General features: G+C 36.5%; 2 protein-coding genes across 3 annotated transcripts; one reads left to right on the top strand and one right to left on the bottom strand.

Annotated features, from left to right (window-relative positions):
- The first annotated feature begins 169 nt into the window (after positions 1-169).
- On the top strand, positions 170-8,218 carry rabl3 (RAB, member of RAS oncogene family-like 3). 2 transcript variants are annotated; one of them, XM_041806438.1, is made up of 8 exons: positions 170-255; positions 656-747; positions 2,727-2,856; positions 2,960-3,074; positions 4,021-4,171; positions 4,809-4,880; positions 7,691-7,729; positions 7,892-8,218. In XM_041806438.1, exons 1-8 carry the CDS (start codon positions 210-212, stop codon positions 7,946-7,948), a joined length of 702 nt encoding a protein of 233 aa, XP_041662372.1. In that variant the 5' UTR covers positions 170-209; the 3' UTR covers positions 7,949-8,218. The 2 variants fall into 2 exon arrangements, with proteins under 2 accessions (XP_041662372.1, XP_041662371.1); XM_041806437.1 differs by having other exon boundaries at positions 4,018-4,171.
- A 23-nt stretch (positions 8,219-8,241) lies between these two features.
- LOC121522266 (granzyme B-like) lies at positions 8,242-11,179 on the bottom strand. The gene is made up of 5 exons (XM_041806436.1): positions 11,068-11,179; positions 10,664-10,811; positions 9,088-9,235; positions 8,531-8,791; positions 8,242-8,391 (listed from the first exon to the last, which is right to left on the bottom strand). The coding sequence occupies exons 1-5, from the start codon at positions 11,117-11,119 to the stop codon at positions 8,242-8,244; spliced, it is 759 nt and encodes a 252-aa protein (XP_041662370.1). The 5' UTR covers positions 11,120-11,179.
- Positions 11,180-17,745: the final 6,566 nt, after the last annotated feature.

Below are 17,745 nucleotides of genomic sequence, written 5' to 3'. Positions count from 1 at the left end.
GCTGAGCTGTAAAAAAATAAATAGATAAAAAGAAATAAAAAGAAATAAAAACACAAATGGGAGCAGTCTGTTAATCGGTTAAAAAAATGCCGAATGTCTCTCTGCTTGTTGAACGAAAGGATATTTTCCGGACCAATCAAATTCGAACAGAATTACGTCAGTAGGCGGAGTTTCCTCTGTTTTCTTCCGGGATATATGTGGCAAATAAAATGGCGTCTCTTGACAGAGTAAAAGTGTTAGTTTTAGGAGATTCTGGTAAGCAAAGTTAAGAAGTTAATTCAGACTTAATACGAATGTGTCTGCTTATGTGTAAAGCTATGTGTGGATTCTAAATAAATGTCACTTGGTGTTCTCCTATTACGTTTGAATAATCATTAAACAAGCCTGTAGCATTAAGTAGAACTTCGGGTGTTATCCTTGGCAACCACATAATGTCGTCGATTTGATCATTTGATTATCTTATCATTTTATCTATGTGGGTCACTTTGGCTGTTAAGAGGACTTCTCTGTGGTTAAAGTAAAGATTTATATCGTCTGTAAGTGAAAGTCCATTGTATAACCTCATCTGTGTCCTGAGCCTGTGGTTAATTATATCATATTTTGTTATTACAGTTACAAGCCATAGTCATCCACACATATTTGTTGTCGTTTGCAGGGGTGGGCAAGTCTTCCTTGGTTCATCTACTCTGTCAAAACCAGGTGCTAGGAAATCCATCGTGGACTGTTGGCTGCTCTGTTGATGTTCGGGTGAGCAGAAAGGTTCTGTAGATCTGAGCAGAAATGATGCAGCTATTTTACTAATCCTCCATACTGTAACTGCATTAAACCACTAGAACCAACATGTTTGTGAAGGCTGAAATGCATGAACAATACCTAGTTAAAGGAATAATGCGAGGGATGCACAATAAAAAATACTACTTAGGTTTGTCATTAATTTAGTATGAATCCTATTAATTACAGTGATTAAGGATCAAATCTTTTACTTACAGTCATGGATGAAAATATTTGCACCCCCTGGAATTTTTCCAGAAAATGCACCATTTCTCCCAGATATTGATGCAATTACAAATGTTTTTGGTATACACATGTTTATTTCTTTTATGTGCATTGGAACAACACAAAAAGTCTGAAGAAAAAAGACAAAATTGACACCATTGAGAAATGGTGTATTTTCTGGAAAAATTCCAGTGGTGCCAATATTTTCATCCATGACTGTAGAAGTGAAATTACTAACCCCAAAGTATTCCAAGCACAGAGATGGTCTGTCCTGCAAAGGTTCTACATTGGCCTCACGATTATATTTAGTGGTTTTGATATCCTGTTTAACACTTTCATTGTTTTAGTAAAAGTGGTATTGTAAGTAGAGGTTAAAATGAATGCTGTCAACCCAGTCACTGGGATGCAATTAAGGTCCAACTAGGGCTGTCGCAGTATACCGGTATTGACGATAATCGTGGTATTAAAAAATAAAATTCCAATATCATGTTAAGAATGTGCATATGATAATGTTGTGTAAAGGATCCAGTGCCACTTGAACACAGTTTGGAAAAAGAAAAAAGAAAAATATGCCAGGGATTGTTCAGTAGACACTGGATTATTCCAAAGTTGTTAGTTGTCATTCTTCAGTTGCACACAAATGCTGTGTCCCTTGCTATCCACAAATGATTTTGTTTCAGTTAATATTGTAGTTATAGCAGATGTTGCACCTTGTGGATTTTCTGTTTATCAGTTCATCTGGTTTAACTTTTAACTAGCTATTGAGTGCAATTGCACTTTTCATATGCAGTTTTACAGTTTACTGTTTTCATATTGTTTCAGTACCTCCTTATACAGGTATTTTGAGTGTAATTCATCTGCCAAAAGAGAGAACACAACATTAATAAAGTTAAAGATAAATTTGATTGATTGTCACATTATTATTTAAATTTTTATTGATATCATGATAATATCGTTATTGTGCCATTTTTTTGCCCACGATAATCGTGAAGTGAAAATCTGATATTGTGACAGCCCTAGGTCCAACATAAACAATTTTATTCAGCTGAACCAGAATCAGAAATAAATCATCGACCATTTTGTCCCTTTTGGGCCACAGTACTCAGGCTTATTCTTTCAGCCACAGCAGTTCTGCTTAGAAGACCCATTTCAATCAGAAAAAAAAATCCAGACCACTAAATCTGCACTTGATTCTGTGGATGAAACTAGATTAAATTTATCTTCAAGGCTTGTTCAGTGGATGTCACCTATAACTGCATGTCAGTTAAGGTTTATGAAAGTTGTGTTTGAGGGATATCCTCAGGCCTGGATTGTCTTATAGACTTACTGCTGTGTGGGATTACATATTCACATTACAGGAACTGAAGAAGTGCAGTACTTATTTAAATAATAAATCTTATAGGCAAGATCATGAAAAATGTTTCATTTGATTCACAAAGAGGAAGAATTACCTCATATTGTTAATATGGACTTGAAAATATTTTCAAATGAAAAATAATGGAATTGCAATTCCATTTCAATAAACTATATTTGATAGCCCCAAGTTATATTTTAAGTCTGTAGTCTGCCCACATAGGGAATGACTCGAACTTAAGTTTGTACTTTGAAACAAGTTTACTCTGTGCTGTACATGTACAAAGCTTGAGTCAACTTATGGATTATAAGATTGAACCTCACATGTTAAAAATGTTTAGAACTTCGAAATAATTGAAAAGCCATTTTCCCTGCAGGTCCAGGACTACAAGGAGGGAACCCCGGAGGAGAAAACCTACTACATTGAACTCTGGGATGTTGGAGGATCTGTTGGCAGTGCTAGCAGTGTCAAAAGCACTAGAGCTGTCTTTTATAATTCAGTGAATGGTAAACATGACTTGATATTATTATTCTTTTTTTAATCTGCTTGTGATTTTTGTCCACATGTGTATTTAGTTGCGAGATATCAGTGCTTTTGCTTCCTTTTCAGGAATAATTTTGGTGCACGATTTAACAAATAAGAAATCCTCCCAGAATCTCTACCGGTGGTCACTAGAAGCATTAAATAAGGATTCATCGCCAACAGGAGTTATCGTGTCAAATGGGTAAACTGATGTCTTAAAATTAATCCCATGTTTAAAATACTGCATTACAAAGTCTAAGATCTGGCTAAAAGCAAACCAGAGCTGCACATATTATATAATATTATTATTTAGATGTATTTATTTATATATACAGTGCTTAAAAAAATAATTAGACCACCTGTTATATTTGTCTCAGAGACCATCCAGCATCATGAAGTGCTTTAATGCAGACTCTTTCATTTTCAGTCAGCTCTCCACATTTTACCATCTTGAACAGGAATGAGGGATTTCAAACTGAATTTACCCAAATTTGAGCCGGCTCACTGGGTTTCTCTGAGAAGTCAGAAATGAATCAAGCATAACATTCAACCACTAAAACTCATTTTTCTGTTCAGGAATGCAAGTAAATAACTATAATTTGACATATTAATCAAGAAATATGAATGTGCTTTACCATTTTTCTTTTTTTTTTTTTTTGTAAATCAGTAAATTTGAAAATTCATGGATAACAATAATAATGATATTTTAGCATTAAAAATATCATTTGGGTTAAAGAGCTTCTACATATTGGTGTATTAACCATTGCAGAAACATCAAAAATGATTTTGGTAATTGCCAATGCTGTTAATTTAGGGCAGCTGTGGCATAAACCTTACTTTGGTTAGGGTTAGGGTGGTCTGATAAATTTGTTAAGCACTGTATATATTGGTGAAAAGGATTAGTGTGAAATTGTGGCCCATGATTTTTTTTTCTTCTGTATCTTCTTAACTGTAGTGCCAATGTGGTCAAATGTCACCAAAAACTGTAGATTTAGTTACACTGGCTATGTAAAGAACCAACAAGAGACAAGAGTTGAAGATTTGCTAAATTTATAAACTGTGTGTAACACATTTCAACAGCCAAGCTTTCAGTTTTATCTGCAATTTTTGCTTCTCAGCAGTAAAGTCATAATAATTTCTCCTAGCAGTGACTATGAAAGGGAGCAGTTTGCTGAAAACCCAGTGCCTTTACTATTGATTGGAACGAAGTTTGACCAGATCCCAGAGACCAAACGCAATGAAGTTCTCACACGGACCGCCTTCCTGTCAGAAGACTTCAATGCAGAGGAGATTAATCTTGTAAGTCAATAATGACAAAGAAGAGAAATCTGATGCTGTCAAATCCCTAGTTACATGTTATTAATAATGAAAAAGAATATTAAAACAGAAAATATAACAAAAACAAAATTAAACACAAACTCTGGTGCAAAATAAGTCAGAAAACCTTAAACCTGACAATATCAACCAACATACTAAAGATTAAGATTTTCTGCATGATGAATATTGTTTAACATCATTAATTATCAAATCAGATAAAAAAAAATTATATTGGGCTATGACAAAGATGAAATGGCAATAAGATGTGTTTGCCTTCATAAGATGCCTTTATGATTGAAAACTATGAAACCTTTTTGGAGTTGTAGTGATTACTAGTATATATAGTAATTAAAGTATATTTTTTGGTTCATACTTGGCAAGCAGAGATTGTCTAATTGTCTATTTTAAAAAACAACAGTAAAGAAAAGGAGAAAATCAAGATGATTGTAACTTTGCAGGCCCATTAAAAAGTAGTCTTTGGTGACACCTAGTGGTAGTATTTAACAATGACCATGGCTGGTCAAGCTGGAAAAAAGGTTTTAAGTAAAACACAAAACACAAGAGCTGTTTAGTCTCCTTCTCTGAGGCTTAAGTGCTTTTTTTTTTTTTGCTTTGTTAGGACTGCACCAACCCAAGATACCTCGCTGCTGGCACATCTAATGCTGTGAAACTTAGCAGATTCTTTGACAAGGTAAGAACCATTTTTCCTGGAATGCCATCAGATGCTGTAGTGTTAGAGAGTTAACATAGAATAAAGAGGGATGAAGAAAACAACTCAGTTAACACTAAAGTGGTTATAAAAGACCAAAGAATGAGAAAGAAATGAACAAAACTGAAGTTTAGAATAATTCCAACCTTGTTAGTAATTATTAAGTGACAACATACATTGCCTGGCCAAAAGAAAAGTCGCCACCAAAAAAGGTCACGCACTCTAATATTTCGTTGGACCACCTTTAGCTTTGATTACAGCACACATTCACTGTGGCATTGTTTCAGTAAGCTTCTGCAGTGTCACAAGATTTATTTCCATCCAGTTTTGCATTAATTTTTCACCAAGATCTTGTATTGATGATGGGAGAGTCTGACCACTGCGCAAAGCCTTCTCCAGCACATCCCAAAGATTTTCAATGGGGTTAAGGTCTGGACTCTGTGGTGGCCAATCCATGTGTGAAAATGATGTCTCATGCTCCCTGAACCACTCTTTCACAATTTGAGCCCGATGAATCCTGGCATTGTCATCTTGGAATATTCCCGTGCCACTAGGGAAGAAAAAATCCATTGATGGAATAACCTGGCCATTCAGTATATTCAGATAGTCAGCTGACCTCATTCTTTGGGCACATAATGTTGCTGAACCTAGACCTGACCAACTGCAGCAACCCCAGATCATAGCACTGCCCCCACAGGCTTGTACAGTAGGCACTAGGCATGATGGGTGCATCACTTCACCTGCCTCTCTTCTTACCCTGATGCGCCCATCACTCTGGAACAGGGTACATCTGGACTCATCAGACCACATGACCTTCTTCCATTCCTCCAGAGTCCAATCTTTATGCTCCCTAGCAAACTGAAGCCTTTTTTTACATGCCAATGATTTGACCCTTCTTAAGCAGACTAACATCTTTTCCACGACCACAGGATGTGTCTTTTGACATGGTTGTTTAAGAAATGAGAAGTTACTCATTGCGTCAGCTGGGGTTAAATAACTTGTTGCCAGCTGAAAGATAATCGCCCATGCAGTAATTATCCAATAGGAGGCTTGTACCTATTTGCTTAGTTAAATCCAGGTGGTGACTTTTTTTTTTGCCAGGCAGTGTGCTTTCATGGTTATCGAGGAGAAAAATCTCTGCAAATGGTTGGAAGTTTTAGTCAGAACTGTTGACTTGCATTCACTACATCATTCCTTAAATCACAGGTGTCAAACTCAAGGCCCAAGGGCCAAATACGGCCCGTGGAACAGTTATATCCGGCCCACGAGATCATATCATATTTGCATTATTACTGTCCCACCAGTATGAGGTCTGTAGATTTCCTCCAGTATAAAAATGTAAACTTCAACTGGATTATTTAAAATATCCTTGTTAAGCCATAAAAATCTGAAAAAGTAAAGATTAAGAAATATTTCATAAAAAGTCAGGAATAGAGTCACGTCAAGAATGAGATTGTGACTCAATCTTATGATTTTGACTTTTCATTTCAGTCTTTGACCTTTTCAACTCATAATTTGGACTATATATGTCACATTTTTATCTTTTAGATGCCTAATTTTAAGTCACATTTTGACCTTTTCAACTCTTTACTTTGGCTTTTTTTTCTTTAAACACATGATTTCCTTTTTTTCCCAATTTTAAACTCATATTTTTTACTTTTTATTTCATATTTTGATCTTTTACCCTCCCAATTTTGAATGTTAATTATAATTTTAACTTTTTAAGTCATCATTTTGAATTCTAGCTCATATTTTGACATTTTCAACTCATAATTTGGACTTTATATGTCACATTTTTATCTTTTAGATCCCCACTTTTAAATTTTAAGTCTTTTTTTTTACCCTTTCAACTCCTTACTTTGGCCTTTTAATCCCATATTTTGACTTTTAAACACATGATTTCAATTTTTCTCATATTTTGAAATTTAAGATGAACAATTTTTACTTTTTATATCATATTTTGACTTTTTACCCATCCAATTTTGGTCTTAAATCATATTTTTAAATTTTTAAGCCATCATTTTGAATTCAAGCTCATATTTTCACATTTTCAACTCCTAATTTTGGCTTTTAAATCCCACATTGTGAACTATCAGGCACACAATTTAAAATTTTAAGTCATATTTTGACTTTTAAACTCATAATTTCAAATTTGATCTCATATTTCCACCTTTCAGACTCAGGATTTCAACTTTCTCCTTGTGTATTTGCTCTTTAAAAAAAACATTTTTTTATTTTTGATATTGTGTTCTGATCAATCTTTTGGACTAATAAATTGGAATTTTTATCTCAAATTGAGCCTTTAAATTTTTTTACTTTTTTGAATTTCCAAATCATTTATCATCAGTGTTGTTGTTTTTTCCATATTTTATCACTGGCAAAAATGATGTTGACATTCATGGTTAAATGTTGACCCTGTTAGGCTCTCAGGTTAGACCTAAATCCAGAATCTGGCCCCTGCTGGGATTGAGTTTGACTCCCCTGCCTTAAATTTATGTGCAGTTTTCTGTGGGACTAGCTAAACCATAACTCTCCTATGTTTTCAGCACTAATGACATGAAGCCTCCTGCAACCATTCAATAATTATTCATATGCTCTGACTTTTATTTAAATGCATAATAATTTGGTATTCATTGTTAAAATCAAAGAGTTGTAAGTATGTAACATTCAAAAATAACACTTATTTTTCTTGACAATCCTTTGACAAACTAAATGTAAAAAATACAGATATGGAAAATCCTTAAGGGTGCCTGCTTATTTACTTAGAAACATTAACTGTGTTCTTTTAACAGGTAATAGAAAAAAGATACTTCACAAGAGATCCAAGTCAGGTGTGTTTTGAACTTCTTTATTTCATTTGTTGTTAAAACAAATAAAAGGTTGTTAAAATGGTTTATCTGCTTAAAAATCAATATCAAATTCAAATTCTGAGAACTTTGTAAGCTTCATATTAAAATGCTCTTTTCAATGTGCCTCTTTCACTTTCTCTGCAGATGACTGGCTTCACAGACAGGAAACGGTTCAACTTCAAAAGTTTGCACTATGACTAACAGCTTCATCTGTGGTTTCATTCCATCACCTTTTTGGCTGCTCAACCACAAGTCAACCGTCACTCACTGATACAAAGATGCCTTTAAATTGACATTTCTTCAAAAATGTGTTTATTGATCAAGTATAAGGATCAGAGTAAAGCAAAATTTAGAAAAAGTCAAAGTTCTTATTTTTTCCTTCCAAACCAGGTCCAAATTCTCAATGTTTTTTTTCTGTAAGCCATGTGAGTTAATAACATTGTAATAAAGACCAGTAGTCTTGGCTTATGATCAGAGGCTCCTGCAGAGTTTCTCTATTTAAGCACCAACTTAATCCATGGAATAAAGAACTGGGTCTTAGTGAAGACATGAGGATACTTGGGATCATTACAATCATCTTGTTTGGTGAAAGCTGTTAGACCCTGAGGTTTGCTGTTGCAGATTAGTGGTCCACCTGAATCCCCCTGTAAAGGCAGAGAAACTAGTATAAAAAATGGGTGTGTATATTTTTTCAGACAAAACGAAGAATAAAACAGTTGTCATGTATTTTGTTGAATATCATGATTGGATTCTTAAATGTCTGGTCCTTCAAACATTGCTTACCTGGCAAACTCCTCCCTTCTTTTTATCAAACTTGGTGCAGATCATGTGACGGCTGTTGAAGTACTTTTGCCATTTACTTTTGCACTCCTTGTCAAATTGAATCTTTTCGGTGGTCTCCCTTAGTACGTCTGATGAAGGCTTGTTGGCTCCTGTGGCCCCCCAGCCAGCAACAGTACAGTTAATGTTTGCAGGGATCTTCCCATCTTTTTTGGGTAATCCAATGATCTTCACATACTTGTTCAGTGTGGCATTTTTCTTTAACTGCAAATGAGAACAGAGAGAAACTTCAAATCATGTCAGTTATTTTCATCATCATTGATTGTGAAGTGTATTTTAGGAATTGGACATTTTTTCAGATTAAACAACATTGAGTTTAAAGAAAAGCCTTCACCACTGTGTCCTAACCAGTGAGGTGTAGAGCAAATGTATCAGAACACAACTATTCAAGGATTAAAACATTTACAGAACAGTTAAATGAAACAGAAAAAGCTAATAAAATGTCATAAAAGTTTTTATAAGTAGGTTTTAATACACTAGATTCATCAGTACAAGTTTACCTTGAGTAACATGATGTCATTGTCGTACTCTCCATTGAAACAGGGATGTGGATGGAATTCAGCCACTTTGATCCGTTGCTGACTCTTCTCGTTCTTGCGTAGGTCATGTGCTCCAAGTACCACGGTCATGCCATCTGATCCGACGTACCTATAGAAGTTAATTTGAAATATAACAATTCCACACATCCACTTTAAATTGCCTTAACTCTCAGGCATCACTTTAATTTACTACCCTTTAAAGCCATTACGCACAAAAATGTCCACTTCCAAAAAACTGCTATAAAAAATTAACAGATTCATATTTTTTTCTGCTGTTTTTGCATTAATCTCTAAATCAACTTCAGCTGTGCTCAAAACTACCAAACATGCAATCATTATGAGGATTTTAACCCTTTAAATGCCATTTTGATTCCGTAAAGATCAAAAATTGTGGTTTTATTTGGAGTCAATGGGACGTTTTTGTCCACAAGTGACTCGAAAGGGTTGTAAGTTTTAAATCAGATGCTAGACAAAAACTAATAATGCATCAAAGTCAATATTTTGGCTAAACTTTGACATACCCAGGACTGATTTTAAAACAACACCCCCCACCCCCACCCCAACATTAGTTATCTGGAAAATAATTACTGTTTTGTGGGGGGGGTTTTTTCAGAAAAAAATATGATCGTCCTGTAATCAAACTGGTATTTAAAGGGTTAAAATCCTGAAAATTATTCAATAATCGATTGTTTTAATCAGAACTGAAGTTGATTAAAAGATTTGACTCAAAAAATCAGAAAACAATTGTTAATTTATATGTTTTTGGAAGTGGACTTTTTTGTTCTTAATGACTCAAAAGGGGAGTAAATTTTAAATCAGATGCTAGACAAAAACTAAAAATGCATCAAAGTCAATATTTCAGCTAATCATTGACGTAGAAATAATGCCCCAGCCATCCAACATTTGGTTTAAGTGAGGTATCACATTTTTCTCTCTTTTTTTTTTCATAAAAAACAACATTGACTTTAAGTAATCAAACTGGCATTTAAAGGCTTAAAATCCTCAAAATGACTGAATGTTTGGTAGTTTTGCCCACAGCTGAAGTTGTTTAATAGATTTATACATAAAAAATTGAATAAAAATATTAATCTGTTAAGTTTTTATAGCAGTTTTTTGAAAGTGGACATTTTTGTGCGTAATGGCGTTAAGGGTATTATATTTGTAAATTTGCCAAGAAAGAAACTTTGCTGCAAAAAAATTTGACCATATGCACTAACACAGCCAAAATGGTGAGCAGAAAAAGAGGGAAAAAAATTGCCCAAATGGACAAAAATGTCCCTAGTGATGCCTGAGGATTAATATACCAACCGTGCTTTACACTATTTAAAGATAAATAAATGTTATCCTGTCAAACTTAAACCAACACGCTGAATGTCTAAAATAAGACACATTAATTATGATGAATCAAGTAGACAGTTTTAAACTGAATTGTAAGTAAGAAGTTTATTTCCATATTACTTAAGAAGCTGTGTGAGTATTTTTACTTCTTTGCTTCTAAAAAAACTGTTTTCACCTAATGGATACAACATAAACTCACTTTCTGCAGTGGGCTACTGTTAGCACAAAATCCTCTCGGATAAGTATCCCGCCACATGTATGATGCTCATTAACTTGGAGAGATGCCATGTAAGGTCTGGAGTGAGGCTTTGCGACTCTGCCACCCACTATACCACTCTCAGAAGACCCTTGAATGAGAAGAAAAGGTCCATATAGCATCACACATTATAAAATACAAAATCTTCAATATGAAAATAAGCTTTACTATTAATGCAGAGGAAGAGAAGCATGTTTGGCATGTATTTAGTGTCAGTCTTATCTGCAGGCATCACTTACACTGGCTTAAAAAATCTATTACCTTTATAAACTTCAGCTGTAAAAATGCTATTAGTTATATCTATCTATCGCTTCAATAATTCTGAAATAGATTCGAGCACATCTTACCAGTTAGGGAGAGCAGCTGAAAGAACATTAAAATGCAGTATGTGTTTTTCATGGTTGTTAGGAAAAGAAAAGTCTGGCTAGTAGCACTCTACCTCTGCCTCTCTACACTAACATTTAGTAAGGTTTAGACTCCCACCACGGAAAATCAGTGGGAGGTGTCAGACATCCTCTCTAGTGCTAAACACCCCCAACCATTTCCTTGTAATGGTTTCATCCCCCCTCGCAGGCTACACTTCGTACCAACAATCATTAAAGAACAGTCATGTCTGAATACCAAATAGATCAAAAATCATCTCAAAAAGAAATGTAGACAGAAAGAAGGAAGCTGCTTTAAATGTGTATTTAATACTTGTTCCTCTGAACAAACAGCTGAGACGACTGGCTCAGTTACACAGCAGTTAAAGCTAATAGCAGCAATAGGTGGATTCAGATGTGATCTCATAAATCAATCGTCATCACTGGTAAAATCTGTATGGATTAATTTGCCTTGAAACACCCATCAATGCATTTTTTTTTTTTTACAATGCTTATCCCGTTGGGGGTCACAGGGGATTAAAGCCTATCCCAGCAATCATTGGGCAAGAGGCGGGGTACCTGGACTGGTTGTCAGCCAATCACAGGGCTGACATATAGAGACAGATAATCAGGCATGCTTACACTCACACATACGGGCAATGGAGGCTATGTTCACACTGCAGTTGAAAATGACCTGAATCTGATTTTTTTGCTCACATGTTATCTGATTTTTTTCTGACAGTGTGAACAGCGCAAGTCACATTGAATCTGACTGTTTCGAATCAGATTCAGGCCACTTTCGTATGTGGTTCTGAATCAGATACGTGTCTGATCTTTTGGAAGTTGACTGCAGTGTGAACAGGCAACAAAAAAATCTGATCTGGGAAAAGATCAGAATTGAGCATTACGGCCTGCAATGTGAACGTAGCCTTAGAGTCAGTCACCTATTTACCTAATGAGCATGTTTTCTGTGGTGGGAGGAAGCCAGAGTACCCAGAGAAAACCCACGCATGCACGGGGGAGAACATGCAAACTCTGCACAGAAAGGCCCTGACCGGGAAGCGAACCAGGAACCTTCTAGCTGTGAGGCTGCCTTGAAACATACAGGTACATCTCAAAAAATTAAAATATCATGAAAAAGTTCAATATTTTTTGTCACTCTTTTCTGAAAGTGAAACCCATATATTGTATAGACTTGTTACACATAGAGTGAAATATTTCAAGCCTTTATTTCTTGAAATGTTGATGATTATGGCTTATAGATAAGAATACCCAAAATTCAGTGTCTCAAAAAATTGGAATATTACATAAGATCAATTAAAAAAGGATGTTTTACACAGAAATGTCAGTCTTCTGAAAAGTATGTTCATTTCTATGCCTTCAATACTCGGTCGGGCCTCCTTTTGCTTGAATTACTGCATCAATGCGGCGTGGCATGGAGGCGATCAGCCTGTGGCACTGCTCAGGTGTAATGGAAGCCCAGGTTCCTTTGATAGCAGCCTTCAGGTCATCTGCATTGTTGGGTCTGGTGTCTCTCATCTTCCTCTTGACAATACCCCAGAGATTCTCTGTGGGGTTCAAGTCAGGCCAGTTTGCTGGCCAATCAAGCACAGTAACACCATGGTCATTGAAGCAGCTTTTGGTACCTTTGGCAGTGTGGGCAAGTGCCAAGTCCTGCTGGAAAATTAAATCAGCATCTCCATGAAGCTTGTCAGTCATTACAATAGATGGGTTTCACTTTCAGAAAAGAGTGACAAAACATATTGAACTTTTTCATTATATTCTAATTTTTTTTAGATGCACCTGAAGATGTTTGAAGAAACTTGAGTGGAAAGACAGAAAGCTACATAATAATGGAGGAAACTGTAGCCTGATTTTAATGTCATGTCAAAAGCTGTAGGCTTACACAGCCTACAGAATCAAAGTGGGACTAAACGTAAAGTTAGGCTACATTAGTCTCCATTCATTATTGTCAGATTCTTTTTTCATTCAAGAATGTGAACTATAAAATAAGACAGAAAAGATGTTCCTTGTGACTTATGTAGGACACTGATATATTCTAGTGCAGTGGTTGTCAAATGGTGTGCCTTAAGGCATTCTAGGTGTGTCGCGGGAATTTGTACAATACATTATGACTACAACTTTAAGACAACTTTAAGAACTGTAACCAGGCCTGCCCACAGAGCTGACTGTACCCCTGAAAAACCCCAGAGAACGGGCCCTCCCCAGTTGTGATTTATTGATGATGTCAGTGTTGGATCAGTAGCATTGGTACTAGCATCCTGGCGAACAGTTTGCTCATTAAGAGCTGAAAAGCATGGCAAGCTATTATTGGGTTGAAATTGGTGTTGAAATTATTAATTCATGCTATTTTTAACCAAGTTAACCTATTTTTCTACCCATTTTGCCACTTCTTTTGACAACTTGCACTATTTTGCTGGGTTTTTTTTTTTTAGCATTTTTGCCACTTATTATTACTACTTTTGACCCATTTTTGCCACTTTTAGAAAACTTTTTGTCACATTTAACCCATTTTTGCTACCTGTTTGCCACTTTTTGCCCAATTTTGCTATTGTGTAGGCATTTTCCCCATCACTTTTAACCCCTTTTTACCGCATTTTATCAACTTTAACCCTTTTTTTTTGCCAATTTTCTGCCACTTGTGATCTATTTTGCCACCGTTTTGACACTGTCAACCCATTTATGCTACCCTGTTTTTTTTTCCAACTTTTGCCTGCTTTAGCCTATTTGACCACTTTTTGCCCGATTTTGCCCCTTTTTAATCACTTTTAACCAATTTTACCACCTTTTTACAACATTTAACCCTTTAAGACCACTTGTAACCCATTTTTGCCACTATTTTGACACTTTCAACAAGTCTTTGCCAATTTCAACCCATTGTTTGGCCACTCTTTTACCATTTTCGCCCATTTATGACTCTGTTTTGCCACCTTTTGCCCACTGTTGCCATCTCCATGATCCCCCGTTGGCTGGGCCCCAGAAAGCTCTCCCCTTATAGGCCACCTTGACTGTAACATTATTTAAATTCTGTTTTGTATCGATTTAAATATGGAATGCCTTGAGATTTTGGCTTAACCTTAGGTGTGCCTTGGGCAATAAAAGCTTGAAAACCACTGTTCTAGTTTATTCTTTACTGTCTATAAAAATAATAATCTTGATATTAATTATTTTAATTTTCCTAGCTTATATGCTTCATTTTGATTTTGAGCCCTTTTTGGTCTAACTTGGAGTCTAGCTTGTTCTCATGTTTTTTGGACAAACATTTCTCAGGATTTCTGCATCAGTGCCTGTCCCTCCTCACTCAGTCCACTAGTGGCATTATTAGTGTTTTTATTATGGTTTGGTGTGGCTATGTTATTAAACTGTGTCGAGGGTGAATTTAGCTAGAAATTTAAGGTGGAAAGGTAAATATTTTTGCCAAAACCTCTAAAGAGGAAGGTGTTGGGGCCATACTTATTAATGACTGAGAATTGAGGGAGTAAAATATTCATGCACAAAATACATTATTTCAGTTGTTGGTTTGTATTCAATTTAGTGTTGTATGTAGACCTGATAGAAAGTGATGGGTTTGGGATGGTTCGTTTCTCAGTTTCCTCTTCTTGTTAGGTTGGTTTAATTTAATGGTAATGATGACACCTGGGTATGTCGTGTGTGAGTGGAAGCAGAACAGTTTTTTTCAGTGCAAAGGGCAGAGATGCCAAAATCATTGTAGAATTCTTTATTTTCCAAGTATCAGTGTTAATTCTCACTAAAAGTTTTTGTTAATAAATTCTACAACAGATCAATATTGTAATTCAGGATCTCACGGTGACATAAAACATGGCACCTTTTGCTTCAGAAAGAGAAAGTGCTTTTGCACAATGGAGATGTGGTGATATTGTGCAGGGTCAATGTGAGATGTTATGGTATGGGGCCTGGCGTGATATCCTGTCAAGGGTTCTGCAGTTCTTTGCAGCACCCCTAAGAGGAAGTCGCACCTTTTTTCTGATATGTTAGAGTTTCTTGGTACTGAGTTGATGATCACACCTTTCATTGCTGTGGCGGGGGGTTTACTGCACTGAGCATTTAGAGCAAAATTACAGAAAGGGCAGAAGAAAGGGCAGTGCTCAACAAATTTATTAGACCACCTGTCATATTCGTCTCAGAGACCATCCAGCATCATGAAGTGCTTTAATGTGGACTCTTTCTTTTCAGTGAGCTCTCCACGTTTTACCATTTTGAACAGGAATGAGGGATTTCAAACTGAATTCACCCAAATTTGAGCCGGCTCACTGGGCTTCTCTGAGAAGTCAGAAATTAAATAAGCTTTTCCTTCGGCGATCATAAGGCTTGGATCAGCCCTAGTTATTCTGCTACAGGCTTAGGCTGGCCCACACACTAGACGACCTTCAAATCTGAAATGATTTTTAAAACAAGGGAGACCACAGACATCAGGTCAATTTTGGAGGATTTTTCATCCTTTATCCTCTGAAGGCACACACTAGACGGCTCAGCCAGGTCACTGGAGACCACACACCTGCCGACTTGCCAGCGACCTCATGTCATCATGTGACTTCAGAGAAAAAAAAAGAAACAAACACAGATGTCTGTCGCCCAAGTCCTATATGTTTCCTGGCCAGGTAATAAGAAATAAATTTTAAGAACATTGCAAGATTCAAACCCAGGACAACGTGAATGAACGTCCGCAATACTTCCACTCAGCCACTTGATCAACACATCTATCATCTGTGAAGTAATGTGATTTAGATGTCAACATTGGTCAGTGCCATTTAGCTCCGTGCCAGATCGATAATCTTTCTTTTCCCCTGTTATTTATATAAATAGAAATGTTACAGACCACTCTATCGATCTTATTGCTAACATCACCCGGCTCATAAAGCATCATAATGGGGATTTCTGTTACATAAAACACAATGAACCCCTGTCTTGTAAAGATGACAAATCAACCACCGCTGTGATATGATTTTGGAGAAAAGGAAGTCATTATTTTCTATACTCTTTCAATGAAAATATGAATAAGAACAATAACAGTATAATACCATAACATTTCTCCTTCCACACTGATGTTATAAAGAGCCGTTACTAAGTCTTAACTGCTCCCTCCTGTGTGATGCCTTTGTGATGAGAAAGGTAGCCTTGCCTGTGAGCCTGCGCTGAGGGCAACAGACCCACCCTGGGATCTCTCCCCATGTCCTGTCAGAGAGCTGTACTCTCCCTGCTTCCAAAAAAAGGAGACCTGGCTCTTCTAAAGAACTGGAGGCCGGAAGCCCTGCTGTGCACAGACTATAAAATCCTCTCTAGATCTCTGTCAAACAGACTTTGGGAGGTCCTTGGAAGTGTCATACATACCAATCAGAGCTACTGTGTGCAGGATCGAACAATCATGGACAATATCTTCTTAGTCAGAGATGTTATTGATGTGTGTGGACTCTATGATGTCAGTGCTGGGATCAAGTCTTCGGACCAGGAGAAAGCTTTTGACAGGGTGGACCATTCTTATTTGTTTCCTACTCTGAGGGCTTTTGGTTTTGGTCAAGTTTTTGTTTCATACTCTAACGCACAGTGTTTGGTGAAGATGGGGGCGGGGCTAAGTCAGCCAACCCCTGTACGGCGGGTGATCAAACAGGGCTGTCCCATCTCCAGCCAGTTATATGGCATTGCTATTGAGCCCTTGCTGCACAGACTGAGGGGCCGGCTCAGTGGGCTGTCTTTGCCTGGGTCCTGTGGCTTTGAGTGTCCCCCTACTGTCTCTGCCAATGCAGATGATGTTAATGTGTTTGTCTCCAGTCAGGGGGACATTCAGGGTCTGCAGGACACCCTGTCCCTGTATGAGAGGGCTGCATCAGCACGGGTGAACTGGGCAAAAAGTGAAGTTCTGCCGATTGGTGATTAGTTTCACCTCATAGGTGATGTCACTGATTTGGGGGAAAGGTAGTAAAGGTAGTAAAAATTCAAATCTGATCGTGTACAAAAACAAATAATGCATCAAAGTCAATTTTGTTACTAATCTTTGACCTATCCAAGAGTGTGAGAGCACGTAAAAAATCACCAGCCTCTGATCATTTTTTATATTGAAAATCGGTCATTTTGTGTGTTTTTTTTCCCCAGATCAGTGACATCACCGATACAATTGGCATTTAAAGGTTTAAAATCCATGATTTCTTTTTAATATTTAATATTTTTGATCAGGACTGAGCTTGATTAAGAGATCTGAGAAAAAAAAGCTGAATAAAATATTTATCTGATATGTTTTTACAGCAGCTAAATTTAGTGGCTGTTAACAGCCACTACAGGACCAAAGGGTAGTACAGTGTATTTTTGACCTTTAAAATTTTTGAAATCACAATTTTTAAAATTTATGTAGACTTAAGTTTACTCACTAAAAATCATTTCACTCTCTCAAATAGAGTGAGAGTTATGGTTAAATTACATGCAAATATCACCCCCAAGTGGCTACAAACAGCCACATAGAGACACAAGGATTAAAACGACTGTTTAGTGCGAACTGTAATGGACTGAAATGAATATTTCATTAGGCCGGTCATTTTGATCAGACATTGAAGCAAATTTTCAAGTCCAATACATTTCCTGGCTTGAGTGATTAAATTCATGAGCAGTGCATAAGAGTTATGAGCAAAAAAC

The sequence above is a fragment of the Cheilinus undulatus genome, linkage group 15, assembly GCF_018320785.1.
Source record: "Cheilinus undulatus linkage group 15, ASM1832078v1, whole genome shotgun sequence".
Taxonomy (NCBI): domain Eukaryota; kingdom Metazoa; phylum Chordata; class Actinopteri; order Labriformes; family Labridae; genus Cheilinus; species Cheilinus undulatus.
The sequence above is the reverse complement of the archived record's forward strand: the minus strand, read 5'-3'. Positions and strand labels throughout refer to the sequence as shown.

Excerpts from the sequence above, each read along its gene's own strand:
- LOC121522266 (XM_041806436.1), bottom strand. The coding sequence starts at position 11,119 with ATGAAAAACACATACTGCATTTTAATGTTCTTTCAGCTGCTCTCCCTA. Across the intron at positions 10,812-11,067 it reads TCAGCTGCTCTCCCTAACTG|GGTCTTCTGAGAGTGGTATA; the intron begins GTAAGATGTGCT and ends TTCTCATTCAAG. Across the intron at positions 9,236-10,663 it reads ACAGTAGCCCACTGCAGAAA|GTACGTCGGATCAGATGGCA; the intron begins GTGAGTTTATGT and ends TAACTTCTATAG.
- rabl3 (XM_041806437.1), top strand. The coding sequence starts at position 210 with ATGGCGTCTCTTGACAGAGTAAAAGTGTTAGTTTTAGGAGATTCTG. Across the intron at positions 4,881-7,690 it reads TTAGCAGATTCTTTGACAAG|GTAATAGAAAAAAGATACTT; the intron begins GTAAGAACCATT and ends TTCTTTTAACAG. Across the intron at positions 7,730-7,891 it reads TCACAAGAGATCCAAGTCAG|ATGACTGGCTTCACAGACAG; the intron begins GTGTGTTTTGAA and ends CTTTCTCTGCAG.